We start from the raw sequence: 21,097 nt of genomic DNA, 5'->3' as shown, positions 1-21,097 counted from the left end.
AATTGTATATAGGATTAGAATAGTTCAATTCACCCTTCAATAAACTTCTTAAATTAAAAATTAAAAACAAATTAAAAATTAATAATACATATACGCATATGAGACTTTATTTCAGCATGCGTAAAGTTACTTCCAAAAGTTCCATACTTCAGGCTGAATCGTGCTCTATGTATCTCGGTGCATAATAAAATGCGTAGAAAACAATTAACTGATGCTAGCGTGGAATCCGTGTTTCGATGTCCCGCAACTTTCAGACCTGTAAGACAAGGTTTTTATATTTAAGGCGGAGATTCGATTGTGTTGCTGCACATCTACCCACCTGTTACCCGCTACCTTTTACATATTTGAGAACATGTATCTGTTGAAAAAACTATAGTCCGATAAATCTTGTCCTTTCACTTTTCTCTCCGCCTTCTCCCAATCGATACTTGATGGCAGGCGGTAGTGCTTGTTTGCTACGATGACCATCACTGGGCAAGGACGACTGTATACTTCTCCCTGCCAGAGAAAGGCAGCTTATATTTCGGGCATTCTAGCATGTTATAAAACACAAGCGGTCGAGTTCGGCGAACTGCCGTGAACAGTAGAAACCCCACAGGCAGCGAATACTCTAGCCGGTGAATGGTCAAGAGTACAGGCCAAACAGAATCGGGAACTGGTTGAACCTTCTGAGGCCTGAGAACATAAACTACGCATCACATCGGCGCGGTTGATAGGCGTCGGCACTTCGCAGTTGCGGTAATAACAAAACCAGGTGGCCAATTTGAGCGTCTGTTGCACCACTAACTAACTAGACCACAAGATGCTCGTGGCCATATGCAAGACCATGTACAAATTAATAAAAGAGGAATGGAAAAAAATATTGCTTTTATAGCACTGTCACGTGATCAAATCACGTGGTCACGTCCCTTGACGTCACTTGTCCGGAGGGCCAAGGACCCCAGCAGTGCAACGAAAGAACGCAGGAAGCATGTGCGCTATTTACCTTGGGCTCAGTTTGAAGCCCCCACTTGCGTATACGAAGGCCTCAGCATTCATTTTCCCTTAATTGTACCATTCACGGACGGAAAATGGTGGCCAGACTTACAGGGAACAATATCCTTGTGACTTCTTTTGGGACGTACAGAGGGGCGAAGTATTCCTCCTCCGTCATAGCGTCCATAATGCGCCCCTGAATAAGCAACAGATCCTCGATGTCGGGGCTGACGTGAAAACTCTTAGCGTTCATCAGATTCGGCATCAACATGTTTTCCAGACGATGCTTCACCTTTTCTGTTGGCCACGTCTGTGATAGAAAGTAGTACACGCACTGCACAGTCCGTTCACAGAGTTGCAAGTTGTTGCAGAAAAGGGATCCCTCGTTTTTTTATGTACAAACGATATACCAGGTCGCAACTTAAAAAAAAAGTATGCCATATTTTCTGTGTCGCCTTATCATTGTAAATAGCTTTTGTCGCAAGAATATGTAAAGCGGTACATACCGGCGCACATAGAACACAATGGCATATTGAACCAGGTTTGCTTTTAGTTCTTGACGAGGTACAAAAATGTGCTGTTTGTAGCCTATTTATGATGTACCTTTGCGCTTTTCTATGTTACGTAACAACGTTTTCTTAGGGACGTTGTCTTAACTAGTTTCAGTTTCAATGGTAGTCTTAGTCAAGTCTTTACATTCGGCAAACGAGAAGAATAGTGATTCTCTTGAATCGTCTACAAACCTCACCTGGTATTGCGGCTGCGACTGCAAAAGTGGCGTACTCAATGTGTCGCAGATGTGGCGCCACAGCTGGTAGCGGAAGCTGGGCCATTCTGTGAACACATCTATGGCTTCCAGGAGACGCTGCTTTGGTATCTGATACGCCTGTCGTGTTGAATCGTAATATTATGCAGCGAAAACAGACCGTGAATACTGAGAGGCTTAATAAACGATACCACTGATGAGTATACATATGTGTAATTGCTGACATGCATCGCGCTTTGTACGGAGAACCTACCAATACTCGCACGAAGCTGAGATTCCGGCCGGTACAGAAAGAAAAGTATCACTGACGTCATTGTCCAATGGACATGTAATTGTTCGTCCCTGTCCCGCCGCTCCGTACATTACACACGAGCGACATTCCCCGGAATACTCCAGTGGAAGACGCGAAAAAAGGCATACCTTCCTGCTGGCCATGCGACTCCTTTCGTCCGCTGCTAACTGCGGGGAGTACCCAGCGGCGCAGCCACAAGATATTTCTAATAATTCAGAGCAGACGACAGGACCGATGACGGCGACGCTAAAAATAAACGCTCCCACACGATTCCTCCTTACGCCCGAAATGATTCAATTAAATTCACGTCCTATCGACTATCACGATCGACTATCACTGCCAGGCCTTTCTCAGCCGTGACGTCACCGTCCGCAGCTCCCGGTTTCTATCGCCGGTAATGTGCGTCGAAGTAAAAGACTAAAATACGTCACTGTACGGGCTGCAAACGGGCTGCCTGTTAGAGACTTCTGGGACGTGAATAGTAATGTGGTACTTTACAAAACTGTAATGAGTAATGGCAATGCGTTACAAACTATAAGTACCCAGCACTGCGATATAGGACTGTCTCACGCACTATACAACGTACATTGACAGCAGTTTCTGCAATGACGGTCGTGACGCAAGGCTTGTCCGAGACGACCGTCAGGACACCAATCACATCCGGGGCTACTATATAGTCTTCGAAGTAGCCGTCGCTGTAAAAGTATAGGAAGGAAGCAGTGTTCGGCAGGGCTCCGTCGACGTTTTCGCCCACTTCGCCGAAACCCTGGAAAACAGGTCACCAAATCATCTAGGGAATCAAGGAACTTGTCCAAAAGCACTGGGTTGGGATATTCACCTTCACTATTCCTGAATGAGTGACAATGAGGGGGTTCTCGTCATCTAAACGTATGATTACGTCACCGGGCTCGTAGGATACGGGACGGATCATTATCTGAAAGCAACGTCATAATCCTGTAGCACCCATAACACCCACAAAGAGTGGCGGTCAAAGAGAGTCGGTTGCCCCGCGACTCTAGACACCGCCAAGGTATCTTCTGCTATGCTTCTAATAGACTTTTCGTTCCTTTCTGTGTTTAGTAATTGCAAATGTTTTCAAATAATCGTTGCACTTTAGCAATTTAGTTCCCGCAATCCACCATTACCGCTGTACTTGACATAGTGACAGACTTTAATGATGCGCCGAAACGGACCTACTTTTGTGACCCATCGGCAGATCTCAAGCCACCCGTGCCCTACCCAGAGGTTGGCTATATAGGACCGCCACTGCCCATAAAGCCAGTGATGAAACTCACCGCAAGGAACTGACGCAGCTGGTCGCTTCCCATCCAAGGGACAGATCGCAACACAGAGATTGGCTTGTAACTGCTCCGGAAACTACACGGAGCGTTCACGATTTCACGCATGGATACATGAATTGCCTGGAAGTACACACATCGCATCATTCATTCAAGTAAGAACCAAGTCGTTTCGAAGCCAAGGTTTAGAACCAGTCAGTTTGTAGAGTAGCTATCATGCAAGTTTGAAAGATATCTGTCTATACTAGTTATTACCGACCTTATGTTATCACGATGCTATTCAATAAAAGATATTAGAACCGGAGCAATCAGTTCACGGGAGTACATTCTGAAAAGCAAAGGAAGGCTACCGCTAGAGCACTTTTAGTTTCGGACCTAAGTTTCACGTCCTGGCCGCGAGGGGTCGTCGCTTTTCACGAAAACTGCAGGGGGATGTATATTACAGTGCCAAAGACTTACTTTCATCATCTTCTTGAATTCTGTGTAATCGATGTCTCCATCTTTGTAAATGCGAACCAAGTCCTTCTGCACCTCGTTCAGAATACTCTGACAGGCCCGTCTACTCTTAAAAGCAACCGCCACTCCAGGGAATCTTGCGTGCACCTCCACAACCTGTCTTAGAACCTAAAAGGGGTAAATTCAAATTCACTTAGTTACATGCACAGTAATCCCGATTAGTTTTCTTTTTTTTGGGGGGGGGGGCGATATGTTTATTAAAGATAAAGAAAGGGGGAAAGGTCAGACAGGCCAAGGCCCACTTGCTATTCCCAAAAGAGAACAAAAGAAAGAAAGAAAGAGAATTAGTTTTGGATCTTTTTGTCAAAGGCTTTGATTACGAATGGCGATGACAAGCCGAAAGTCCTTTGGGCGCCGTGCTCAACTTTGCCTTTCTATTACCCCCACCACCAGAACCTGACAAAACTCACTCACGACCATGCTCACTCATGTTCTCTCATGAGATGCTATAAAGGAAGATGAGTGAGCATATGAGTGAGACGGAGTCACAAGTGTCCCAAGATGGGGGACTTAGTCAAGGTAGTCATTGGGTGCGTTAAGTAGACTCCCCTCTTTTGGCACACTCAAGTCGACTTTACATGTCCAAGTGACGAAGGAGAGAGATGTGGCGTTCAGCGGTCTTAATCTACCTAGGTGGCGCTGGCTTAACCAAGTTTCTCCAGTGCTTTACGACACCGCTTGACACCGCTGCGTCCAACCGCTCCAGCACCGCCTGAACCGCGCTTCCAGACTGCTGTTCCACACTCCAAACCACTGCGAAAGCAACCCACAGCTCCGAGGGCGACACAGAGGGTGTCTCTTTTAGCGGGGAAGCACGCACAAGCATGATATGAATTTGCAACTAACGGAGGGCCACCACGAATCCTTACCTCTAAGCGGTTCTCCCCTGCATGAACGCGTATCCTATCAGCCAGGGTATCGTCCAGCGTCTTCCAAATATTCTCTCGAACTTCTTCTTCGCCCTTGATAACAGCCAGTCCGGTTTCGTAGGCCGTGTATATGATGGAGTCCATGTAACGGTGCATCGCGGACAATAACAAGTCCCACAGGTCCTGTCAGTGCGAGAAGAGCTATATATGACCCAGCTCGAAATTGCAAGTCGAGACACATACCTCAATATAATCAATTAGGAGAATGAGGCGTGTGGAGATGAGAACCAGAAATATGTTGGCCAACCGACGCTGTTCTGGCAAACCCATGTACGCGAACGCACATTGCGTTGGGAAGAGAATCGAGCAACAGCAGAGCAGTAGCAAATCGAGCTGGTTGGAATACTCCGTGCCTATGATCCTGTTCCCATAAACGTATATCTGTGCCGAAAGCCACGTTACCAAGCACGATTCACGGCCAGTTTCAAAGCACTCCTCACCTTCAATCCGATTTCTGTGAAGAAGCCAGTCATGTAAACACCTTCCAGGACAACTCCGAGCGTGGCCCACAGAGGACTGCGTGAAGCAGATTCAAAACAGCCCCACAGCCATAACACGAAGCTAGCTGTTGTGCTGGCTACAATCAGTTCGTAATAGCGGTGTTCGAAATAATCCAAAGCTTCTTCGCGGAAAGTACGGTCGAAGTCACACTCTTCGTCCTCTGTCTCCTCGTCTAGCGTGTCGTCGAATTGGTGAGTAGGCCGGATACTACTTAGGAGAGTCTTCTGAAGGAAAAAGACGGGGAACCAGATGTGAGCTTCTTCATCAGAGTTATAGACAGGGTAGGTGCTCATGTGAATTGCATGTCAAGGCGCGCGCCATACACTGCGAGACCCACCACGAGAACAGGAGTGCACAACGCCTTATACGCGTTGAACTGCTAATTCAACACGTGATAGGATAAAAGCATGCACGTTAAAGGCAGCAACAATTTTCACTGAAACATATAGTAAAGGAAATTAAAGTAAAGCGAGGCAGGATACCTAAGATAATATACCTAAGATAATAACAGTTTTCCACTTGGTGTAATGTACAGTTTTGGTGGATTGCAGCGGGAAGAAATAATTAATTTTTATTTCGTTTTGAAGCTTTTTTTTTTTTCAGTTGCAATTGGCGTTTACGAGCATATATGTATACGGTTAGCGCAATTTGACTCATTCATACTGAAAATTTTCCAGACAGAAAGTTCAACACAGAGTGTACGTCGGTAGAGCCTACCAGAAAAAGAAAACGACGGCTTCGAGGATCTGCCATGGGCGATGGGAAAGTTACGCTGACGCTGAATACGAATGAGCGCAACGGTATAATGAGATTGCAGTGTTACGGGCAGAAACAATAATACACGTAAAAAATAATAATAATAAATAAATAAATAAAGGGCTCTTCCAGCAATTTCTTCGAGAACATTTTTCACATGAAGGAGGGTATTCCGTAATATTTATCCGTCACCTTCTCATTCCAACGCACTCTTCTAGATCACGTGGCATTCTACAGGGTGTCTTTCTTTATACAGATTTTTCATTCTTATTAAAAAACTATAAGGGCTATAGAGATCCTGTATTCACTTCTATCATCCCTGACCCGGCAGACATTCTTGGCCATTTGTTGCTCAACCGTTGAATGACTAATTACCTAAAAATCGTTAATTTACTTTTTAATTATACAAGCTACGAAGTTGTCCCAATGAGAACATCTGTTCCTTTCGGTCACCTGATATCGTAGCCATTTTCAGAACAAACATCCGTTCGGTAGATCGTCCGCAAAAAATTCGTGAGGGAACACAATTTTTTTCTTTATTTTGTTCATTGCGCATCTTTGGAGACCCGTCTTTCCTTCACCCCCAATGTGAGAGGGTGAAAAAGCACATCTCTCGCCTCTTCTCTCGAGGACGAAGAGAAACATCTCACTGGGCACATGCTGCAAGAGGAGTCAGGTTTCACGTGGGATGGCACAAAGGTTTAGAAAATCACTTAGAATGAAGCTGCTCTGGCGTCAATAGACCTCTACCAGAGAAACGTCATCATGACATTGGTAAATCGAAACCGACTGACTGAAACCGAAACAAATCGGAAGGGGAAGGCTAAGTTCCACGAATGGGCACTTGTTGCTCTGACTCCGATTGAAACAAAAGCAGGACCGATGGTCGCGTCCCTGTTGTAATCCCCTCAAGACCGTGGCTTTCGGGCGCGACCTTGTTCACCCCAAGCTTCGAGCGTCGTTCAACTCTACCAAATCGATGTCGAACACTATGACGTCATTTGTTTACAAACAGGGAGAGATCTATTAACACAGAAACAGGCAGAAAGGAACAACAGGAAACAAAACAAGACATAAGTCTTTCATTTGACGGGACGTTCTACATACCACCCACAAGACCCATGGAGGCACAGCTATGAGGTCGCGGATCATGTCGACGTTGAGGTATCTGTAATAGAATGCTTTCATGTACAAGCACCTACTGAACTTAAAAGGGACATCAACACAGAGTCGTCCGATCCCGCTGAACTGTTGATAACGTGACCTTCGAAGTACGGTACGATACCCGATTATCGTGAGATACCGGGCAATTGGTACCGGCAGTACGATATACCCTCACTTTGCCGTTACTATTGAGGTTCTCTTACTACCTTCGCATACTGATCATCAACGCGAAGGTTCGAACAGATTTGAAGGGCCCTCACGTCTTCGTTGCACGGGGATATTGGAGCGCAGCGATCAGGAGAACCTCGGTCTTCTTCTGAATCATTCCTTCCACGTACTGTCTCTGGTAGCTCACCTGCGGGTAAAATGGATCACATATACTTTGCTAGCTTTTGTAAATCCGGCCAGAATCTGGATCTTACTCTTTGAATGCGTATGGCATTCTCAATTGCGAACTCGAACGTCTTCATGCTGGACTCGCCCTGAGGAACTCCCCTGTCCGCCTTGGTTAATCCGAGCTGAGGACAAAGCACAGTTCTCCAGTAAGACTATCCTACGGGTAGGAAACGCGACTGTGAGAATACCATGTTCATGGTGCGCTTTCTGAGATTATCTTCAGTTCCGTCCAATGCTTCTATCCGTGTGCGGTTGGCGACCCAAGTCCAGTCGACTCTTTCCAAGGCGGCCTCGGATTTCTGGGCCACTGTCGCCACCCGGGTCGCGTGTCGGATGTACCGCAAGGCATTCGAGTACGTCGTCTGTTCCATGTACGAGTCATCTGTAAGCCCTGTGCGACACGTCGTTGCGATTCGAGCATCTTTGCACACGTTACGAAGACAGGATATACGCCTCGAATCCCGTATACAGCATGTTACCAAAACGATTGCAAAATTATCGATGGCATAGACAGATCAGCTATATTCTTGCTTTAGTACCTTGGGCGCGTCACTGTCTTCTACTAATCATGTGTGGCGGACGCGAGTATGCGAAACAATAGACCTCTGCTCCCCTGTGTCAAGAGCCCCTGCGCATCCAATAGACCTCTACCCGAGAAATGTCATCATGATGTAAGGTAGATTGACTGAAACCGAAACAAATCGAAAGGGGGACTGGGTTCCACGAATGGGCACTTGTTTGCTGCCTCGTACTGAAAGAAAAGTAGGACCGAAGGTCGTATCCCTTTTAGGGACCATCGTAATCCCCTCAAGACCGTGGATTTCGGGCGCAATCTTGTTCGCGCCCCTAGCTTCGAGCGTATTTCAACTCTACCAAATTGGTGGCGTTGTCGAACAGTATGACGTCATTTGTTTACAAACAGTGAGAGGTCTATTAAGAGGCTGTTGAAATAAACAATATAAACAAAAGGTAACTCTGTTTCGACAACGACTTCGACGTGTTGTTTTATGTCTGTGTCGCCCTAACATGCAATGTCACCAACCAGTCGACATCTTTCTCTGTTTGTTTGCTTGTAAGGGGAAAAAAAGAGAGGAGAAATTGAACTCTTCTCCCCACTTGTTCTGCTACTGTAAACCCTCTCTCTGTTCTCTAGCCTCTGTTCCCTTTTGAGGCACTTCTCGCGGATATATTGATATATTGGATCGCTATGTGTGCAGTTGGGATACATAAATAGTTCTACAAAGCAGGGTATACGTACGTAGGGCCTTGAGAACGCTCTCAAGGAAGGACAAATTGATGACCTGCACGAGGAATGCCACTCCAATGAGATGGACGACGCCCCTGGTTGCATCTCCCGCTGGCATCTTAAACTCAGTGAAATACAAGACAGCCAGGCATATCCGCAGGGATCCTCGCATTCCCAACCATATGAGCACGAACGCCTGCTTCCAACGCCCCGAGTAGTGCACCGATGTCAGGAACGGCAGCATGCAAACCACGGCTATGGCCCTGCGTGAAGAGCTCTTGACATCGTGCCAACTCTGCACGGAGACTGGCATACCGAATTCCGAAGCAAACGATGTACGTGATGAAGAAACTTGTCATGTCTTTCCAGATGACGTTTCGGCTGAGCTGAACGCCAATATACACGGACGCCTGAACGAGAGTAAGAACCTTGCCGATGTCGTGGAGGACCTCCCAGTAGCTATACCGTCGTCAGGTGTCGGCAAAAGAAATAGGTAGATATGTAAACGGCATGCATCTTTCGCTACGGACAGTCACGACTTGGTAAAGACTAGGATGAGGATATTAGTGCTACTAATAGCGAGAAATAAAATTTCACACACACACAATATACCAACGGGTTTTACACGAATCGACTGGTGTTATCAGATCTTTGGGGCTGGTCATCAGTAAGAGGCCCCATTTGCAAATCTACGCGTTTTACTGCAAGGCTATGGGATGGAATGAATTGCAGAAAGAAGTTACAAAACGACGCACGAAAACAGCAACCGTCGTGTTTATAAACGGTTCAGCCGTTGATAATGGGAGCAGCCATTTTTATGGTGACGAGTGTGTCGACGTTCGCAGTGACGTGTGATCGGAACATGACATGTATGCATCTCGTTCGCCTGTCTATGCTGTCGTCTATGGGACACAAACCCGCCATAACTGCCCTCAAGCGGGTGCTTTTCGCATAAAGCAAAGGAATGAACGTATATCGCCAGCGTAAACTATTACGGTGCTTCTTCCGCGACGTGGTAGCCTATCCATGTATTCACACGAGGGACATTCCCCCAGAAGCGGAAGATGCGAAAAGCGTCATAGCTTTCTGCTGTCACGTGAGCGCGAGCGCTCAACGTTGTGTCTTCACGTACACTGCTAACCGTGTGGAATATCCTGCTACACAGCCACAAGGTATTCCGTAGCAGACGACAGGAAAGCAGGCTGACGGTGTCGTCTGCTAAATGCGCAGTACGCCACTCCCGAGTCCCGACATTCCGCATCGTGTGAATGCTCAACCACGAGACGGAACTTCGGCTCTGTGAGCAGTGTTCTCGCTTTTTCTTCCACTGGAATATTCGGTGATGATGTCGCTCGTGTATTTCTGCTCAGTAAATCGCATTGGCTCAGTGTGTCATAATGCCGGGTCGTCATCGCATCTTTGGAATGGGTCAACAGCACGGGGCTTCGTGTACAAAACTGCGCGTTTAATGCGAGATTATCGGGTGAAAATAATTACAGAGGTCGAAAGACGCACGAAACGGTGCACAGAAACAGTAAACGCTTTGTTTACAGACATGTTGCAGTCGACCATGGGCGCGGCCATCTTTAAGGTCACGTGTGCATTGACGTTTGCTGTGACGTGCGACCAGGACCTGTCCAGAATGCATTGCGTTCGCCCAGCAAGCTTTCGTCTATGGAGTGGATCGATGCCACCCCTGTGATAGTAGAGCGCGGACGCAACAGGTACTCTGGAACCGGCAAGGGCGGTCTTTCGAATGCTCGCTTACCTCCTAAGCACGCTCTCGATTTCCGTCGACGTAACCAGCGTGTGAGAGTTCGAAACGGTGCTGAAGGCTATGACGCCCAGGATGCCACATCCATCTTCAATTTGTAGCACCAAGAATGTCGCATACACGGAGCCCATAAGCACGATGACGATGAACGTGGTTCTGTATTCGGCTCGGTTGAGCAAGCTCATGACGACAGCGCCGATTACGAGACCGGTGATTCCGCTCAGCGTCATGGAGTAGACCAGTTCCAGCACCAAAGGCAGCATACTCGTATCTGCGGACGTTTTTTTTTTCTTTTTTCTTTTAGCGATTGTCAGCTCTGGCAACACCACCTAGATACAGAAGGCCTGTTTAATGCCTCCTCTCCCTCCTTCGCTACGTGGACACATATAGTCAGAGTTAGTCCGCTACAGCGATTCGCCATTCTGCCAGTTCAAGAACTCGCAAATGATTGCAGCTAACTTCGCAAATTTGAACCTGTAGACTGAAAGTGCAACAGACTTTCCAGAAAATTAGTCTTGAGAAAATATGGAACAGTTTTGCTTTTTTTTTTCCTTTTTGTACGCGAGGACGTTCATTACTCGCAGACGACAGTGGCTGCCCATGCGTCTGACGGTGGCTCGTCTCCATAGCTACGACCGCTGAAAGCACGTTCGCCATTGGCTATCGGCCGTTGAAAACCCCATCCTTATTGGCTGACTCTTAGTTGTTACGTCACGGCGTTGGGTAAGCAGGCTTTCTCTATCTAGGTGGTGTTGGCTCTGGAGTCTCGAGGTACGCACTAGGATTTTGCTGAATCCGGGTGTAGGCAAAATTGATGATGTCCCACGATAAGACGGTGCTCACGAGGGTTTCGGTGTTCAGTATTGTCAACAGCATGGGGTGTTTATCTGGAACATATCTCATCGAATAACATAAAAGGAATATTACGAGATGGCGTATATACTCACGTGGGCTCAAGAGCCTCTGTGAAAAGGTTACTCTGTCCGAGCTGGCCTGCAGGGCTCCCAGAATGAAGGACCATCGCCTACCTTCGTCGGTCTCCAGCATTGCCATGCTATATTCCGCGCAGAGGTACGTGTTGATGGCTGCAAGTGAAGAACGGCGCTATACCAGAAGACGTAACCGACACGAAGGGTACCTGTAGTGCCTACGCTGAACAGCAGGATCTCCGACAGACATTTCCTCAAGAGGTAGAAATTGATTCCGTCCGAGGTGTGAAACACGAGAGCCGGAAGAAACATTACGAGGACATCACCCTGCGAGAATCCTAACTCCATGTCCGCAAAACTTGGAGATTCTTTGTTGCGGGACATGACGTACGAGCCCAATGTTGCCACAGTCAGGACCACGAGGCTGTGCGAGACGTTCGTTTTGCCTTCTAGAAGGCGAAGAACACCTGCGTAACATGTTCCACGTTGCCGGCATAAATACGCTATGGTGGAGCAGTGCAATGAGCGTTTGAGGTACTGGCTGTTGATAACACGACCTACTAGATTATAACGACCGTATCATACGCACCCCTTCCCAGCGCCGCATTTGGAAGCTAGCGGTGGCGCTACTCATCGGTCCGGTTATTGCTTCTTCAACTTCTACAATATTTTGTACTTCAGCTTACCTTAGTATTGTTGTACAAGCGGTGGATGTCCCACCGAAGATGTTTCATTCTAAAATTGAGTATCACCATCATACTGCACGTTTTCATAGGCGCTGTTGCTGTCGTTTGCTACGGTAGTCGTACGTCCATTGTCCAATCATGATGTAGATCTCGCGGGCCGATGAGTAGCGCCCCTAGCGGATCGTGCGGGCGGGCTCCTCATAGGAGTTGCCGATTATGACATGGTCGTTGTAATCTAGTAGCGATCGTGGTTTATAAACGGTACGTGGCTTACCAGAAAATGCTATCAGGGAGAAGGCGATCATTCCCTGGATAGCGAGACTGTCGACACTGAAAATGAAGTATTTCGTGATATTTCCTGCCCGACGCCAAAGCAGTCCTAGTTATCTTTCTGTTTATGATGCTAGGTCTAACCTCGCATTGGCTTCTTCCGGAGAAGATGTCTGTGAAGAAAAGAATCGAGAATGTATAAGACACGTTAACAACACCTGATCATCATGCGCACGCTCCTGTCTTTTTGTATACAGTGTGTGTGCAGATAAACCTAACCGGCATTTGCGCACTTAGCTTTTTGTCTACTCACCTGACGAACTTCCGGTGGCGCACGGTGGTGCATTTATTCCTGCGAAATCTAAAAAAAAATTGTGGAAGTCATATACTCAGTTTAACAAATAAACGGAGCGACGAAAACGACGGCCTCCGTGCTTCAGAATGGGGCAACGTGGCGGACGCAGGAGAGTTGTGTTATGGTATCGCTAGGGGAGCTATCGGTGCAGAAATCGAAACGATGCCCCACATGGATGCTCATCGGTAGTGCCTCTAGCGGTACCTGCACATAACTCTCCTGAGACCACCATGCACTACCATGCACTGGCGCGCATGACCGCCCTATTCTAATGCGGTGTTTTCGTCGCTCTGTTCCACGATTCGTCGCTTCCACGATTTTTCTGTAGATTTCGCATGCACAAATGCGTCATCGTGCGCCACCGGAACTTCATCAGTTAAGTAGACAACAAGCTAGGTGAGCAAATGCCGGTTAGGTTTATCTGCTGCACACACCCTGTACTTGGAATTCACTCTTGTAAGTCACGAAAAAGAAACACAGCGTCTTGAAGTCTGCACTTACAGAAGAAAGAGCTTCAGCATCTTGTGCGGCTGCCGCCATTCCAAATCACTGGCGAAATCGCGCAGTCTTTGCTGCTTTGTCGGTTCCTGATATGGACGTTCTGCACACTCAGCACGTCTAAATAGCTCTTTCGTCTTCTTCTTCGGCCGCCTCTTCGTCACCCGTGACAATGATGATGATGTTTGTTTGCTTGTAAGGAAAAAAAAACGAGGAGGAGGAAGATCTCATGGGCGGTCTATCGGCTTTTATGTAGAGATACTTCATCGGTATATAGGATAACCAGGCTTCTTGCACATGAAAACAGGATCGTTGCCAAGGCTTTGGCGCACGTTAAGGAACACTGATTGTACCTACTCCTCACACGGTTTAGTTAGGTCGTTGCGGTTGGGTTGTGCACGGTAAACAAACAATGCCGTAAGTATACGAGTTCAACCGAAACGTCACCGTACCAGCATTGGACAGCTGTTCCAGCCCTACTGAGACCTCATCAGCAGTGCGTAGGTAGAAAGTGGCGTAAAAGGTGATGTCACGTGGAACGTGGTGTCTGCCCGTGTAAGGGTGACAGCTGCCAGTGGACGGCGTCACCAACGAAAGCCTCGGGAGGCACTGTAGCCAGCCGCGCGTGACCTTCTTGACGTTATTCCCTCGAACCTTTCTACCTATAAGAAATGCTGATACTGCTGCGCAGTGCTGGTATGGCGAAGTAAACCGTCTCTTGCGGTAACAATACCAACTCCACGCAATATCCATGAAATCGTACTTGTCTCGTAACAATATACAAAGCAGATAGTGTTACAGAACGGAAGCGCAATAACGTAGGAATGCGCTGCAACCATGGGCGTACGGCAAGGGCGCCAGAGGGCGTCCCCAAGCTTGAGCTTCAAGGTCGCTTATGAAAATCGTGCACTCTTTATTCATATCATAGGTCATGATTTTTCTCAGATGTCATAAGAATATGAACCTCTCGAGTCCACAACGAGTCTGCAGCGTCAGTCTCCAGGAAAAGAGGTGAGAAGGTTGCACGCTTTGTCCCCCTCCCCTGGAAGCATTCTTACTGTATAATACAAAATGTGCGTAATAATCTCGCGTCCTGTTAACCAGTGAAATATCGTTCGATTATACCTTCACATTGCTTCGAGAAAGAAGCACAACAAAAACATCGATTCTTGAGTGCTCTACAGAATCCACATATTCCAGGCATCGTAATCAAAATTTAAGGCACGTCAGAACCAGTGGCGGATCCAAGGGGGAGGGGTGGGGCGATCGCCCCTCTAAAACGTCAGTTTACACATTGGATTTCACTCTCTCCCCTCCCCCACTACGAGCTTCGACAAAGGAACCCCCCCCCCCCTAACCGAGGGTCTGGATCCGCCACTGGTCTGAACCAAGGTCTGAACACAAATAACTCAGCAACGTGCACGTGCAAATTTACTGTAGGCGTCATTTTGTTTTGTTTTTTTATAACGTCAGGGCGTTGTTGGAATGTCATTCTCTAGTCATCTTCAATTTGGATGCCCTTCAAGATTTCATACATGGCACTCTGGATATTGTCAAGAAGTTGCTGCCCCTTAAGAACGGTCTCTTCCAGAAGACGGAGCGTCTCTTCGGGATTTTCGCTCTTCAGCAGCTCTTCGGCTTTCTGCGCATGACAGACAGTGCGATATTTACAACACATGACTACTTTATTCATGTATTCATTTCTGTAAGCCTTGCTTAGGCTTCGACTAACCTTCTCCAGTTGGGGGGATGTCTTTTCATGCGCGGTTCCACCGGGTATAAATGATTGAAGCATCTGTACACTCAGCAGTGAGTGTACAAATGATTCAGTGACTTAATCATCAGCTGACCCAGTGATTGGTTGGTTTTGATTGGTCTAGTGACTGACTGGATCCATTGGTCCAGTGATTGTCCAGTATGTTAGTCCGTTCTCACACTACGGAAGTTGGCTTCGTATCTACATTTGGCATTTCGTCGTATACGGCTCCTCTGGCTGAGACGCCGTTTTTACGAACTGGATAAGGTGTTTTCACATGACGTCAACGGAACGCGTTTGGCTGCCATGGTGGTGGTCACTGTTTCGGCGCAGCTGCCGAGATTATGTAGCATTTGCTCGAAAGCAAAGCGTTGAATGGTGTTTTGAATCCGGTAGCGCCTGTACCCTTCTTTTATGCCGAGGACACTTCGTCATTATCGTTTTCACATCTCCTTTTACGAAAACTATGGTTGTCGCATTGAAAAATAGCGCAGTTTGTCATCTTTGAATGCCACTAGCACGAAAGGTGACCACCACTGGGAAGAGCTTACGAGCATACCACGTCATTGCCACGTCACAATGTGACGTCCCTATACGCCTACCAAACAGCACCTCCGTACAGCGGTACAATAATCGAGATTAAAGGGAAAGTTCATTCCATGACATCGTTGAAAGAAATACGTTCTGCAGGAGCACAGAACTCCAAACAACTCTTCTGCGAGCCTCTCTCGAAATTTCTAGAGTTCGTATTTTGTCGTGACAGCGAGCAGCGAAACTCCTGGGAGGAGCAACCGGAGAATCTCTTCCTCGGCTCGCGTAACGTTTCAGGGTCTTCTCCCACACTTCCTCATGTTTGCTCTGCGGAGTGGGAGAGAACGAAACCAGCCGCCAAGGGAACGCCCACATGTCCTCGATCTGACTCGACGGATACGTTTTTCTGCGCGCGTATTTCAAAACGCGTGAATTCCAAAGATTCGGATAACAAATCACGCAGATCAAGTCAGCGGAAAGCGGGGGAGATCTCAGATAAACCACGGAATCCACTACCCGTCGAAACAAATATCTACGAATCAATCTGATAGGCGCCACACTGCCCCTTTAAAACCGTCCCTATATCTACGAGGGGAGCAGGGAGCGTTAGGGAAAAGCGTGGGTCCGCCTGCTGGCCATCGTTACGGGTTTCCGGTTCCATGGTTTCAAGGAGTGATCTGTGTCGGATAGCTGTGTCACTCACGACGACGTCCTTCAGCCAACGGATCAATGGAATCCCTATTCACCTTTTTCGCCGCTGTCTCGTCGTCCGGTTGCGAGCCTTCAGGTCCAATTTCGCCGTGGTTTATGACCTGAGCGAACAACTCGGTATATTCTGCGAATTAATGGGCCTTGTTTCAGAAAACGCCTGCGTCTGTAAGGACCTGCCTGCCGAACCTGTAGGCTGTTCGCCTTCCATGGCTGGGTTCCCCTCCAAGTCAGGAAAGTGTTTGCCTTGAAATGCTGCCAGGGAAGGCTCGACTTGCTGCCAGGAAGGATGTAATCAGGTATCGAAATGTGCTGGGAGAAAAGGTTACCGTTTTGGTTGGTTCTGCCAACTCGCTTTCAGTGTCCGCCATGGCTGACCAACTCGCGGTTTCTGGAAGAGTGCGAGCGCTATCTTCGTTGTCGTCCTTGTGTTTTTGTCTTAGACTTTGCAGCAGCTGGCAAGGATCTCAAAAAGCTCGCTATGTATCAGAAAAAACAAAAAAGATGGAAGAAATGAGAGAATTCGCTGATGATGAACGTAGGTAGGTGTACTCAGCACATTAGTCGGTACATTGGCTGCATATTTTGGTACAACCTGGGTATCAAGAGACTGTGGTGCGACTTATCTAATGCTGAACACATAGAACAGCCTGTAATAATCGCTCCAAACGGAACAAGGCTCTCTGTACTGGGACACAGTGTGACAGTAACGATTAATTACATTACAGTAATAAATTACTTTGTGACGTAGAATTTACTCCTTCCGCTTATGCGGTTGATAAATTTCATGTAGCGGTTTGGTATTACCGTTAGGTATACTGCTTAATTAATTAAGTTAACGTGTTGGATAAAATTTTAATGGATAGTTAAGTAAGTACGAATTAATTTAGTAATAAAATTACATTATTTAAATTAAATGTTACCACAGTAAACTCAATCTCCAAAACGTCTTGGACCTCCGCAACGTCAGAATTCGTCAATTTTATTTTTATTTTTAGTTCAGTGTTAGCGCCGCGAAGCAACTGTGGCTATGAGCGGCGTACAGACGTGGACAGATGGAGAGAGAACAGCAGGAAGGCGTGGGGGACATGGGGGTTAGTATGCGTTCTGGGCAGACTTCAAGGGGAACTGTGCAGACATTCGTCTGAAAAATCTGCCGGAACCCCCCCGGCGATTCGAACCCACGTTACCTCCCAATCTCGGCGTGGAAGCTAGTAATGGTAAATTTTATTTTAATGCGTCCTTATTGGTTACCATGTTTTGAAGCTGTTTACGATTTCCCATGAGACCGATCTTCTTCTGAAAAGCTACTACCAAACCCACACGCAACAACTTTATTATTGCAGAGTGTCTTCGGAATCCCTAGCTATTTCCCGTTTTATCAGTCCTTTTCCGTTTTTTTTTTTTTTCCTGCCAATAGATTCCCCCTAGCTAGCTTTTTTTTCTCTCTCTCTCTATCCGAAGACAGCTAGTCGAACACAGCTATATAGGCTGGAAGAATAGAAGACCGTTGAATAGAAGGAGGCATTCCCGTTTGGGGAGAAGGCCAATGTGGTTCGTTAACCTCCTTTCCAAGAAAAGAATGACCTCAGGTCGCTGAACGCCACCTGCCGAATATCTGTCCTCGTTACCCTCTGAGTACGTCATCGTTGTGCTTGTCACTCCTTCCCAGAGTCCACTCAGTTAGTCAGAAGTCCGACAGCGTGTGCTGCCTTGTCTGTCCTCAGAGCCCAAACCGTTGCGTTGACCGTCGTGTACGGTAAGTTCCCAAAATGTGTCTTTGCAAAACGTTTCGTGCGCGCACATAACGTTCTTCTCTGAAATAATATAACTACGCAGCAGTAATGTACGAAGGGTTCTCGCTTCACATTACATGTTCACGTGTCAGAAGTACGAATCGCATGGCTCTACGATTCAGTCATCCTTCTGCTTGCGTTTATGTTACATTTGGGTATTTCTTCAGAAGTTTTCAATTTGTAGCACCATGATGTCCTAGTATTCACAATTTCTACGGATCCTTTTCTTCAAAGGTGGACAAAGACCTCAACCGCCGTCATGAAACTGCCCTTTGCATTATTCATCGTCTCCATGTCGGCAGGTGCGGTTGTTCTAGCCTCGCCACTACAACGACTTCGCAACGGTCTGAACCATGCATTCGGCTCTCCACAGCGGTCGTCCTTGGCTGTCGGGGGAGGTCGCTACGGCGGCTACCCACCGGGTGGCATGCCTCGTGCACCAGCCGTGGGTGGCGGGTACTATGGCGTACCCACGAACCAGTTTCACCGAACTCTGGTAGGTACTATCGTTACGTTGCCCTGTATGAGGCGTTCTAAATTCCGATTCCTCTCGCTTCAGCCTGGGTCCCTCCACCGTCGCCTTCGAAGACATGTCCCCCTCATCCCTCTGGAGGCTGCTGAGCGCCTGTTTTCGTACCTGCGTCGTTTGGACGTGGACAAGTGCGTTCAAAGGGCGACGTGCGAAGCGTCTGCTGAACGAGGCCGCTACGGCAAGGAGGGACAGCTCCTGGTTCATTTCATATTGTAAGCTGACGCACTGTATTCCATTTGTCATGGTCTCATCTGTTGTTTTCGATGTAGTGGCCCGTTTTTTTCTTGTTACAGGCAAATTTTATTAAGCGTCAAGACGCGCTAACACTTAATTGCTCTTTCCAAAATTCGCCCGTGATCCCGCTTGGGTTTCCAACCGCCACCGGGTGTTCAGAAACACACAGTCGCTTTTCTTCATATTCTATGATACTCCCTTTTCTGCATTCGTTAGGACAGCCATGCATATCATTGACACCAGCCCCTCCTCCAATAGCCCACAAGTTACTTCTGATACGTTCCATCGTTTTATTCGTACCAGGTCTCACGCATCCCCTTCGCATTCCAGGTCCATGGATAACAACAGCCGCGCAACTTGGCATCCCTATTTGATTTCCGCCCGCATGGGGAAGTCCCTTGGCAACACTGAGAAGTGCCGCCTGTCTTATTCCAGCTGCAAACTGAACAAGGATGCGCTCGCTGTTGTCGCCAGAAAACGCATCATGATGGCATTTCCCTGTATTCAAGGTCCATGCTAGCATAAAGAAGCTCTGACTCGTGCCGACGGCAGGCTCGAGGCTACTAAAGGGCCGGTGCGGCATGCTGGTCTCTTATTCGATGGAGCGGTAACCGCGCTCTGTCGCATCGATCCCGGTCGTAACTGCTACTTGTTCTTGTGGTCATCATGTTATGTAATAATTGATGATAATGTCATCCCTTTTGCTTTGTGCGTGTGACGTGTACAGTAAACTTGTTATACTGTCCGTTTTGTTTCTTCCTTTATTTCGCTGTGACTGAAAACACCGAGTCACCTTACGTCACCACTCAGGTGACGAAGTGCCCTACTTGCCTACCTACACCGCGTGCTGTTGGGGTGAGGGATATATTTATTAGACCAAAGGGTAAAAAAGGGGGAAAGGTCAGCCAAACTGGACGTGGGCTTGCTATTCCGCACTGAAAAAGAGATAAAAGAAGAATAAAATAAATAAAAAGAAAAGAATTAGGAAATAAAGGATAAACTAACAAACGGTGAAAGAAGGATGAGATAGATTAAAGACAAAGATGACTCGAAAACGGTCAAAGTAAAATGAGATGGATTACAGAAAAAGATGACTTTAAAAGAAAAGCATCAGGTTAGTGTGTTGAGTGTGAGAGTGGGGCACTGAAGAATGAGATTGCACGACTGGAGTACACAGGCTGTTCATAAGACCTGAGTCGCTCAAGAAAGTCAAAACTGCTTTGGTCACAGACCGCTTACGAATTACAATGCCCACCATTATGAATTTATTTTCACTTTACTTTCGAGTTATATCCTATTTCAACGGTGACGCAAGACCATTCAGTCGCAGGGGCGTGGCGGGTGTCTGTCTGGCAATTGCAGATTAGTGCATTTGCTCAGGATACGAGAATCTGTTCCCCAGCGTAGGACAACTTACGAAATAAGCATTTGCTCCTCGCGTCACTGCTGCTACTGGGGGAGTACGAGGCGTAGGGGTTCTGCGGGAACTTTACATGAGCGAGAGGATGTTATCCTCGTTTTCCGTCATCGAAATGCACTACCAAAGGTACGATACGGTACGCGGGTGGTGGTGGTGGGAGTTTAAACCCCCCTTCTCGGTACGCCACTGTCTTGGGGTAGCCATGTGTGTTTCGGTCATGTCCTTTGGCGAAGCTAGAAAGATATGTGTTTTATGGGGATTTTACATCGGGGAGGAGGATTTCTCCCTTGGTTACCCTCTCCCAGATGCACTACCAAACGTTCGATTTCGGAAGGTTTGAATTCCCTCCCTACACCACTGCGCCAGCTACGTGTGTTGTATGCACGTGGCTGCATGTAGCAGATTGCGCGGCACCGCCCGGTCAGTTCCCTCTCATTCTGCGAGGAAATAGGAAATAGCTCCAGGTGCTGCCCAGTGCAGCCCCTCGTTTTCCTACCTCCACCATCTCGACGTGCATCCCCGCATGCATGCAGGACTTTGGAAGCGTGCTCATGCATACGGAAGTAGCTTTTCGAAATTTCGCGCCGTCTGGCGTTTCCCTTTCTTGCATGTTGAGATTCAGCAAAGACAATGGCTTCACTGACCAAACCTTTGGTTCGATTTGGCAACTTCATATTTTATATACAGGTACCATAAACAAAGGAAATGGAGATAGTGCGCAAGTGTCGCCGGTGTCGCCACCCAGGGACGAGTCCACGAACTAGGAAGT

At 47.4% G+C, this 21,097-nt stretch overlaps 3 protein-coding genes across 4 annotated transcripts; 1 reads left to right on the top strand and 2 right to left on the bottom strand.

The window, feature by feature from the left end:
- Positions 1–74: 74 nt before the first annotated feature.
- Positions 75–13,982, bottom strand: LOC135370994 (sperm-specific sodium:proton exchanger-like). Of its 2 annotated transcripts, none has more exons than XM_064604959.1 (24): positions 13,355–13,982; positions 12,643–12,671; positions 12,503–12,558; positions 11,752–12,009; positions 11,561–11,698; positions 11,393–11,500; positions 10,608–10,884; positions 9,155–9,298; positions 8,852–9,102; positions 7,782–7,984; positions 7,620–7,715; positions 7,458–7,552; positions 7,141–7,201; positions 5,217–5,501; positions 4,960–5,157; positions 4,717–4,899; positions 3,791–3,955; positions 3,329–3,454; positions 2,872–2,967; positions 2,620–2,799; positions 1,724–1,861; positions 1,088–1,285; positions 320–498; positions 75–256 (listed from the first exon to the last, which is right to left on the bottom strand). In XM_064604959.1, the coding sequence occupies exons 1-23, from the start codon at positions 13,391–13,393 to the stop codon at positions 337–339; spliced, it is 3,486 nt and encodes a 1,161-aa protein (XP_064461029.1). In that variant the 5' UTR covers positions 13,394–13,982; the 3' UTR covers positions 75–256; positions 320–336. The 2 variants fall into 2 exon arrangements, with proteins under 2 accessions (XP_064461029.1, XP_064461030.1); XM_064604960.1 differs by having other exon boundaries at positions 11,752–11,991.
- A 789-nt stretch (positions 13,983–14,771) lies between these two features.
- LOC135370993 (uncharacterized) lies at positions 14,772–16,782 on the bottom strand. Its single transcript, XM_064604958.1, has 4 exons — positions 16,676–16,782; positions 16,536–16,623; positions 16,385–16,473; positions 14,772–14,993 (listed from the first exon to the last, which is right to left on the bottom strand). Exons 1-4 carry the CDS (start codon positions 16,715–16,717, stop codon positions 14,847–14,849), a joined length of 366 nt encoding a protein of 121 aa, XP_064461028.1. The 5' UTR covers positions 16,718–16,782; the 3' UTR covers positions 14,772–14,846.
- Positions 16,511–19,437, top strand: LOC135370992 (uncharacterized). Its single transcript, XM_064604957.1, has 5 exons — positions 16,511–16,645; positions 18,019–18,105; positions 18,377–18,638; positions 18,702–18,886; positions 19,239–19,437. The coding sequence occupies exons 1-5, from the start codon at positions 16,599–16,601 to the stop codon at positions 19,426–19,428; spliced, it is 771 nt and encodes a 256-aa protein (XP_064461027.1). The 5' UTR covers positions 16,511–16,598; the 3' UTR covers positions 19,429–19,437.
- The last annotated feature ends 1,660 nt before the right edge of the window (positions 19,438–21,097 follow it).

This window comes from Ornithodoros turicata, chromosome 10, assembly GCF_037126465.1.
Source record: "Ornithodoros turicata isolate Travis chromosome 10, ASM3712646v1, whole genome shotgun sequence".
Taxonomy (NCBI): domain Eukaryota; kingdom Metazoa; phylum Arthropoda; class Arachnida; order Ixodida; family Argasidae; genus Ornithodoros; species Ornithodoros turicata.
The sequence above is the reverse complement of the archived record's forward strand: the minus strand, read 5'-3'. Positions and strand labels throughout refer to the sequence as shown.